We start from the raw sequence: 10,000 nt of genomic DNA on the forward strand, positions 1-10,000 counted from the left end.
ATATATATATATATATATATATATATACATATATATATATACATATACATACATACATATACATACATACATGTTTATAAATATATATTGAAAGTAATAGAAATGAAACTAATATATATAGCTACATAATGAAAATAATTGAAATTGAAACCATGTAATAGTGAAAGTATTAATAGAGACATTATTGTTTCACTTTTGACACGTAATACGGAAACAGTGTTAGAGATAAGAGATTGAAAAATTTTTTAGCCCATGACACTGCATGGACCCTAAGTAAGGCATGTGTAAAATTTGAATGAAATGGGTTGGGTAGTTCTCAAGTTTTAGTAATTCACACATAGGGACAGACAGACATACTCTCACATATTCTCAGTTTTATATAGCACTATGACACAATTCTCTCAGCCAGAAATTTGGAAACGACATGCTGTACTGCTTGGCATTCACGCCAGAAGCTCCAATACAAACAGAACAACCAATGGCTTACTGTGTTCCCAAAACATGTACCAAGGATGGTAAAAATCAGACACCCAGTCAACAGCATGGTATTGGGAGTGATCACTAGTGATGGTGACGTTATGCCTCCATTCGTCTTCCCACATAGCCCCAGACTCAACACAGAGGCCTACATGAAGTGCCTGGAGAAAGTAGTGCTGCCCTGGGTCCAGAAAGTGGCTGCTGGAAGACCCTATTCTGGCAACAGGACTCTGCATCATGCCATACAAGCAGGAGAACTCAGTCATGGCTGTCAGACAATTTCTGCAACCACATTTGGCCACCTAACACCCCAGACTGCAACCCCGGTGATTATTGTGTGTGGGGTACAGTTGAGTGAGAGACCAACAAAACTCCTTGTAACACCAAAGATGGGCTGAAGGCAAGGATTATGGCAGCATTCACCAACTTAAACCCTAAAGCTAAAACCAGTACAAACGCACGAACGATGTCATAAATAACAGTACCGCCGATAGTTCTTGTTGACAAACAACGGCAGTAATTTTATTCAAGGAAAAAGATTCCATTACACCGCCACAACGTGTTGTTGACAAACCACAGCAGTAATTGTTTTCACCTCAATAGTCGAATATAAAATTTTTTCTCTGTTCTATAGGACAAAATATACAAGTATACGAAGTTTTCAAGTGTTTCGGTAGAAAACACTCTAAATAAAAAATGGTGATCGCGAAATCAGAAAGATTGGATAACGTTGGTGTTGGGTTCCTGCCCATAGGAAAAAGATGGGACAGTCACGATTGGAATGTCCTTGATCACAAATTTGTACCATCAAAGCCTACTTGCGGGTAAACAACAACAAAGCGAATATAATTGCACAATAGTCATGATTCTTCCATAAGTTTTTCTAATTTCAATACACGATCACTGAGGTCACTTGTCAAACATGCGCGAGTTTAAAAAGTCTGTTATATGATTATTATTGTTGTTGTTATTTTTGTTATGCAGACATAATAATAGTTCACACGAGGGAGAGAATTCCAAAAACGACGTTCACATGTACACTGCATGAGTATTATTCTATTTGGGAGGAGAAGCCTATCGAGGTTTAAATTTGTGATGACGTATATTTTTTTCCACCAATGGTGTTGCTTATAACCTTAATTTGTTTACTTCGGACAGCCAGTTTGAGTTTCGACGTAAAAATTTTAATGTAACTTGCATTCAATATTTACATACTTCAAGTTAGTACTAACAATCTAAAACTGTTCAAGTGTATACACGTACATATAGGCCATTGAATCACTTTCTGCCGGTTATATATGATTATATGTATACATATAAATATAGATAGACAAATATAGCATGGCCGCAGTCAAGTGACTGAAACAAGTAAAAGAGTATATATATATATATATATATATATATATATATATCCTTGTTTTTTTTGCATTGTTGACAAAGTGGCAAAACATGTAAGTAATTGACGCATTTAATTCAATTTCCTCTTTCGCAATATTATTATTTGAATATTTCTTGCTTTAAAGTTCTTCTGTCATGTTTTATATATTTTTTATTTTTTTCAATTCCTCAATAATTTGATAAACATTTATTTCAGCAAAGGTTAGAAACTCTTATTTTTCTTTGTCTTTACACTTTTGGCACGTTGTTTGAAATGAGAACGATAAAAAATTCTAAATTTGTTTAACTCGTTTTGTCCTGCAACACTCTAATGTCTTAATGAAAGAAAGGGGAGAGAAAATATAAGCGAAATTTTATAACATGTACATATGCACACACACATATATTGCAACTCTTTGATTATTCTTTTTTTTTTTTTTTACCTGTTTCAGTCATTGAACTGCGGCCATGCTAAGATACTGCCTTCAAGGAATTTTGTCGATTGAATTGAGTCCAGTGCTCATCTTTTAAGTATTGAGCATAATCCGTCGATCTCTTTTTCGTCAAACCGGTAAATTACGAAGACGTAAAGAAACCAGCAACTTGTCGAGCGGTGAGGCATAAAATCACGCGCGCGCGAACATACACATACGTGTTTAGGTATAGATCTTTAGCAAACACATCGTCTTTCACCTCCAACCCATCATCCACCCCAACACTACCCGACCATACCATATACGCCACCATAACCTCATCCTACCAATGCTACGTACTTGTTCTTATAGCTAGATACAAAAAATCCTGGACGTGTTTTGTTTTTCCTATACATCATCCTGTGATGCACTTGAATACATTCTCAGTGATGGTTCCTGGTGTCATTAGGCGTTTCAGGTCTTTCAACATCGGACACCCTCACCCTAGCGACCCAGCCGGGGTTGATGAAACCCCAGTTAGCATTAGTCCTGGTAGCACTGCTCTTCCAACGACTCCTACACAATTTAAAAATACATACCCCAACCTGAACCTCATTTTTATTGCTACAATTGGAACACTGGGGGTAAACCCTAGTTGTATGTATTTCATTGAGCAATAGAATGACATCACCACATTTACAGGGTAACATACAATTCAGATGTGCTGACACACCCATCTGATATACCATTCTTTAGAACTAACGTGCTAGAATGAAGGAAACACTTTGGTATTTTACATTTTATATTCAACATTTTACACCTTGCACTATACACAGCTTGGAAAGACTTCCATCCACCCACCCCTCATTTTCTCCCAAATTTGTTTATTTTTGTAATTTTTTTTTGCAAAAAATCCCCATTTTCGGATACGGAGGTTCCGGAAAATTGCCAAAAATCGGCATTGTGAGATTCCTCCCTTCCCCCCCAACCTCTTCAATTTTGTCTTTTTTTCCCCAACACTAACCCTAAAACCCTAACCGGAAAGACTTCCGCCCGTCCCCACCTCACTTTCACTCTACCCAAAACTGTTATCTCACCATATTGAGATAACATTATAACATTGTGATCACTTAATGATCATGCTGTACAACTATTATATGAACAATATATGAACAATAGTCACTTAAGTTATATGAACAATAATCACTTCAGTAACATGAGAACCCATTCACAACAGGCTACAGTGCTTGCACAAATGAAAACAAATATCAGAATTTATATGCACACACACACACACACACACACACACACACACACACAGATACATACCTGAAAAGAAATGCTTTAAAAACTAGTGTAATATACAAACTCGTGTGTGTGTGTGTGTGTATAATGTAATCATCATTTAACGTCCATTTCCCATGCTGGTGTGGCTTGGATAGTTCAACAGCATCTAACAAGCCAGAGAACTGTGTTGAGTTTTGCTAAGTGCTAATTTTCCCGGCATCATATAACTTACTAAACAAGAGCTCTTAATTGGCTGGTGGTATAGTATTGAGGGAAGTAGTTTTATGCCAAATGTTGAGAGGTTAGAATATAAAAGAGGGACTGAAACAAGTGTCTTTGCTGTAGAGTAGACACATGGCTACCTCAGTTGGAAAGATAAAAGAGATAGTGATAATGAGGTGCCAGGGCTTACCTCCAAGGTAGAAGAGGATTAAAAGAATAGGGACAAGTGATTGGAAAGGGTGAGTGGGTTGGTAAGTTCACAAGAGTGTAAAAGGAGAATGACTTGTGGTTGGTGATAGGGGTAGGGGTAAATGCGATGAATAGGAAAGATGAGTGGAAGCATGGTCAATGTTGAAATCCATTTGGAAAGGAGGAGGTTATAAATAAATACTAAAGGAAGAGGATGTAGAAGAATGTTTCTCAACCATTTTTCACCTATGGACCCCTTTGACTCCTATTTTACTCCTAGCCATTCAACGTTTAGAAACTTTGTAAGTACCTGAGTGAGTTACACAATAGTAAGAAGAGTAATGGAGAGGAAAGCATAAGGAAGATGAGTTGTGGGGGAAGAATTGACAGGGATAGATTATGTGTGGAGGCATAGACATAATTTACTTTTAGGTCCTCATTTTTGCTTAGGTGGATGGGTCTTGAGCACAGCATATTACCAGTAATCTTGGTCCTTAATCATCTCTTCCATGAATCTCAACATCTTACAGTTGGTCTGCACCACTTCTTTCCAAATCTCCCTAGGTTCCATTCACATTTAGCTCTTGGCACTTTTTTATGCATCTGTCCTCATCCATCTGCTTTACATGACCATACCAGTGCAGTCTTCTCCCTTATACAATACACTTGACACCTCTTTTGCCCAATTTTTCTATCAAAATTTCACTTTGTCTTACATGCTAGCTTCATTTCTTTCTAATCTTTATATGTCCTCTGAATTCACAGCCCACATTTCACTACCATGTAGCATTGCTGTTTATACAAACATCATACAATCTGTATTTCATTCTGAGAGAGTGGCGTTTTGTTATCAGCTCTCTGAACTTTCTACATCTAGTTCTTATTCTAGCAACTATACTTTTAGAACGTCATCCTTCACTGTTCATTAAGTCACCTAGGTTACAGAAGCTGTCTACTACCTCTAAGGATCCTCCTGGGCATTTAAGAAAATATATTTCCCTTGTGTTCTTTATGTTTATTGCTCCTGTGTATCTGCCACAAACAAAGTCTACTTTCTTTGTGGACCTTCCTGTGACTCCACGGTACATCTTATGTGTACATAGTTTGCACTGGATACACTGTACTGTATGGAATTTCTACCCACACTTTTTCTACATGTTGAACAAGGTCATCCTGTGTTTTTCTGCATGCTAGCTATTTCATGACTTAACTTTAAGGTCCTTTGATTCCAGGGTTTTGCTTCCATACTTGGAATTTCTTTTGTAATTCTACTACATATTCAGCTGCAAGAACAAGGTCATTAGCAGAAGGGATTTCCCATAGGCAAGCAGTCTTAAACTCTTGTCTTGCAAGTTACTTGATGGCTATACTGCTGCTGGTACCACATAAGAAGTATCCAGTATGCTCTATAAAGAGGTTGATGTTACGAAGGGCATCCAGCCATAGATACCATGCGGAAACAGACACTAGAGCTTGGAGCAGTCTTCTGACATGCCAGTTCCTGTTGAACCATCCAACCCAGCTAGTTTGTTAAGTGATGATGATGATATCCATTTATTCAATGCAATTACCTATGCAGTACTCACATATACAATATTCAAACACATGTGCACACATCATTGTATGACTAGGTGTATGTATACATTTATATATTAATGTTAGTTTTTTTAATTTTAAGTTATACTTAATAATAGTTGAGCATTAAATTGAAGGATCACTCATTTTCTTTTAGTAGAGTACCATATTAATGTCTTTGCACAAGGATTGGTTGACAGTATCTTCAAAGTTTCAGCTTACAAGCTAACATCAGAGTGTGGTTCAGGTTGGTTTTCAAGCCTAATATATAGTGTTTTTGGTTGGATGTTCCTTTGATGTGTAGAGCAATACATATGAAAATTAGGTGTGCTATAAGTGAGTTTGTAAGCAAAAAGGAGAGGTGGGGATGGAGAAGGACAGTAAAAAGAGTGTTTGTAGTGTGTGGGGGGAGCCAGTCTTTTCTGAAGGAAGTTTGTTATTGTTTTGACTCAGTCTGTAAAGCAGGGTGTTAGAAGTAAACTTGTATTGGGATTCGTGTGGAAGAAGTGTCTTATTCAGCTCCCAGTTTGTGTTAGTTGAAGGTTTTCTTATGACTAAGCAAATTCTTTGTTTATGGGATGCTGTTGTGCTATTTCAGGATTCATGTAAAAATGTTAATAGATGATATCAGCACAATTTGTAACAAATAAAAGATCAGTGAGAAGTCAAAGTTAGTGTTGATATTAGAAGCATTTTTTTAAAGAAATTTTCAACTGTTTTTTTTCTAAAAGTGGATTGAATTGATAGATATATTTTGTTATAAATTATTTTTTGGAGAATCATTTGTTTGTAACAGGGCTAACCTAAAAGCAGTGAATAGGGTCAAAGAATGATTAAGGCATAATTTTTAGCAATAATTGTCTTAGAGGGTACTGGAGGCTATGACATTGGTCGAAGCATCAATAAACCTCGAAGGTCTTCTGTAGTCATAAAGTGATTCTTTCAAAATGTTTAATAGGAGTCTTTAGAGAAGTATGTGTGGCAAGTCTCAGTGATGCATAAATTACAGGATCCATGGCTGTCTGAGTTGTTAGTACAATAATTCCTTCAATCCTTAATTGTCATAGGTGTATATTTGTCATTTTGTTGAACCCTCAGGTTTTTGAGATTTAGAAATTTGTTGTTCTTCAACTGTCTGGTGAAAGTAAGCAGTCAAGATCATTGCCTCATGTTATTTTAGTTAGTTAACTTTAGTGAATTGGTGCATTGTTGTGATTCTTTTGTTTTAACTTTATTTGTGTACTAAGATGTCTTCTGTAGAAGTCCTCAATGATAGTATTTGAGAATATGTGGAAGTGTTGAAGCTGATGTCAAGAATAGTAATAATAATTGTCTGTTTATTATATTTGTGTGTTTCATATTACTGGTTTATCATCTTGAATGCTTGCATTGCTAGTGTATTGTAGTACTTTATTACTGTTCAAGTGTGGTCTATTGTGCATTATTTTTTCTATTTTCTAAGACTTTCATTTAAATCTGGCTTGTCCATCCAAATGTAAGATCTGAGGGATCTTGTATTGGGATTGTTAAAATTCATGAACTGTTCAATTCGTATTCTTATTTAATCCAAATTGGAATAATGAAGTAAACATGAGTGATTGTGAGTGAGTACAGAAAATGCAAGAATATTCAACTTGCAAACAGACAGAAATAACAGAAAGTTAAGTCCCTTCCACTAATTTCATACTTCTGTAGCATCAATGCTTAACTCTATGTATTATTACCTTAAGAAGTTGAGATTTACTTTTCAACTTGTTCTTAGATAAGTAGAATTAGGCATTTGCCCAAGGATACAATGACACTTATAGCAAGGTATGAATTCAAAATCCATCTGCTGTTTGTTCTAACCTTTATTATTTCAGTCATTCACTTAAAATATGAAATTAATTAATGAACCTTTTATGATTGTCTCTAGGACATTGCATTAGATTTATACATCTAGTTATTAGTTGACCATTGGACATAACCTTACCCACTACTGTTATTGCATTTACACCTTTGGTTTCATTATTAATTAAATGCTAAAATCTTTGATTTTTTTTTATATTTCTATTTTAGATATTTACCAATGAAAGCAAAATATTCCCAGACTGATTCCCTGTACTGGGAAAGGATTTTTATTTTCTGGGGTGGGAAGGATTTAAGTGCTTAAAATTAACCACATTCTTCAGATAGATGTACTATCTTAAAGATGTTGGACAGTGATGCAAAAAAATCCACTAGGTATAAAATACCATTCCTTAGCTACAAGAAACATCAGCTTTCTGTTTTAAAATGTTATCAATGAGATTTTCAGATGTTTTCTAAACATTTCAAAAGTTTTAACTGAAAGCGATATTGCCTTTTCCAATATCTCTCAAATGTTAATCTGTAGAAATGGTTCACCTTTCTGAGAAAATGTCAGACATGATTGAAGAAGATACCAAATCTTCCAGTTATTTGTCTTCCAACAAAATGATATATATTGAGGTAGACTTAAACTCAGATGGTTACATGTGTAACCAGTTTAACCAGTATGGTGATGAATTTAAAGAATTAACATTAAATATTGCTGATACAGTATCATCTGAATCCCAATTATTCCAAAATGGCACTTCCAATATCAATGTAACAGAACTGAAGTCCTGCATACATCAAAATAACATTTTGGACCAGGAATTAAATTCACAAGTATATAAAAATTCCAATTTAGACAATGAAATACCTACAATGAAATCGTACCCTCCAAATCACATTTTCCAAAATAAATTACACCAAATTTCATCATCACATGAAAAATGTGTATCAGACATGAAAGAAATTCCCAGAAATAAAACTGAACTACTTCAAAATAATATCAAAGCACCAAACGTGGATTTTTGTGTCACAGATAATAATAAGGAGGAATGCTATCAACCAAAGACAGTGTTTCTTACTGATGAGAATGATGAAAATTCAGTTGTCCTTGATATTTCAAGCAAAAATGTAGTTGGTATAAATAAAAGCTTATCTGATAAATATGAAACTACTAAGACTAATGTGGAAATTATTTCCAACCAATCTAGTAAAAAACAAAAGGTTTCTGACAATGCCATTCTGTCTTCTTGTATAAATAATAATTGTTTCTTGTCAAAAGAAATCATAGATATCCCTTGTTCTCAGGACTCTTTTTCTCAAGACTCCTTTGAGGATTATTCTTCCTTAAGCTCTTTGTCAGTAAACTCAACAGAATCTGATACTAGTGATCTTGCAGAGCAATTTGGGAATATCCTAAAAATAAGCAACAGAAAGAAAATTGTGGAAGATGAACCTTGGAAGCATGTAGAAGATTTCAATGAAATTACACTTGATGATAATGGAAGTGATGAAGATGATGATGATTATGTCACAAAAGACAATGACTTTTCTGATAAATTTTCATTTTCACAACCTTTCTGGAATTCTCGTGGACTAAAGCATCTGCAAACTCCAGAAATCCCCAAAGATAATAAAAACGGTCTGACACCTTGCAAACGACCATTTGATGATGGTTGTAGATGTAATGATAATAACGGTTTCGAAAATAGTTATACTCCTTGTAGTGGTATCAAAAGCACTCATAAGATTTTATGTCCTGATCCATCACAAATTACTTCAGAAAAAGGAAAGAAAACACCTCCCAAAAAGGAAATAATCACTATGAACAACTCTGAAAATTGTAATATATCACCGTATGTGACTGAAAATTTAGAAGAGTTGAAAGCTGTGTATGAATGTCTGCATATTAAATTTCCTTCTGATGACAGCACTATTTCTTCCCCTGTTCATCCTGAAGCATGTTCAGCATTAAATTCCCAGTCCAATGGCTGTCAAAAGCATTCCATTTCTGACTCCAGTTTTAAAGTGTCAACTGAGCACTGCAATAGTAAAATTGCCAAAGAGATGCCTTACGTGGAACAACCCCCAAATTCCTATCAGAATCAAATGCCTCACACACCTAATCCTAATTTAATTTATTTCCAAACACCAGTAATCTCCTTCATTTGTACAGGTAAGAGAAATGATGCTATGATACTCTAAAACTTTGAAGTCTGATTATTAAATATATATAAATTTAACTGATATGTATCTAAAATTGCAATTATTTTGCAATACGTGTGTGTGTGTGTGTTGATGCAGACACATTTTCTTTTTATTTGACTGTAAGTGTAACTATTACACAATTGTTTCTCTTCAGCCTGTATGCACATGTGACTTTGCTGTTCGTTGATAGAATCTTTGTGCTGTGGGATTTTAAAGTCACTGTGTTTATTTATGACACACAATGTCAAGAAGAAAAATTCTCCTGTTGCTTTATTTTTTTGCTTTTGTTTTCTTCTGTTCCTTGCCCCCTTCCTAATCCTTTTCCCTTATCTTTCAATGAATTATTGATTATATTTTTATTTCATTGAAAACAGCTTTTACAACAGTGTTTCTCTTAGACATATATGCATATGCAAAAT

The 10,000-nt window shown here is 35.0% G+C and overlaps 2 protein-coding genes across 6 annotated transcripts in view; one reads left to right on the forward strand and one right to left on the reverse strand.

Annotated features, from left to right (window-relative positions):
* LOC106867865 (uncharacterized) overlaps positions 1-2,435 on the reverse strand; it is a 50,172-nt gene extending 47,737 nt beyond the window's left edge. Inside the window, exon 1 of the mRNA XM_014912913.2 lies at positions 2,298-2,435. The gene's annotated coding sequence lies outside the window, so the exon portion shown is untranslated. The remainder of the gene's footprint in view (positions 1-2,297) is intronic.
* LOC106867863 (uncharacterized) overlaps positions 2,329-10,000 on the forward strand; it is a 24,211-nt gene continuing 16,539 nt past the window's right edge. For 4 of the 5 annotated variants that reach the window (XR_001409191.2, XM_014912908.2, XM_014912910.2 and 1 more), the window contains exons 1-2: positions 2,375-2,514; positions 7,599-9,549. Coding sequence is in view for 4 of the 5 variants with exons in the window: in XM_014912908.2 (XP_014768394.1) it covers positions 7,917-9,549 (1,633 nt within the window). In the remaining variant the exon portion in view is untranslated. Of the gene's footprint in view, positions 2,515-7,598; positions 9,550-10,000 lie in introns of all 5 variants that reach the window. The other variant, XM_014912909.2, reaches the window with a different exon arrangement.

The sequence above is a fragment of the Octopus bimaculoides genome, chromosome 5, assembly GCF_001194135.2.
Source record: "Octopus bimaculoides isolate UCB-OBI-ISO-001 chromosome 5, ASM119413v2, whole genome shotgun sequence".
In the NCBI taxonomy this organism is placed as follows: domain Eukaryota; kingdom Metazoa; phylum Mollusca; class Cephalopoda; order Octopoda; family Octopodidae; genus Octopus; species Octopus bimaculoides.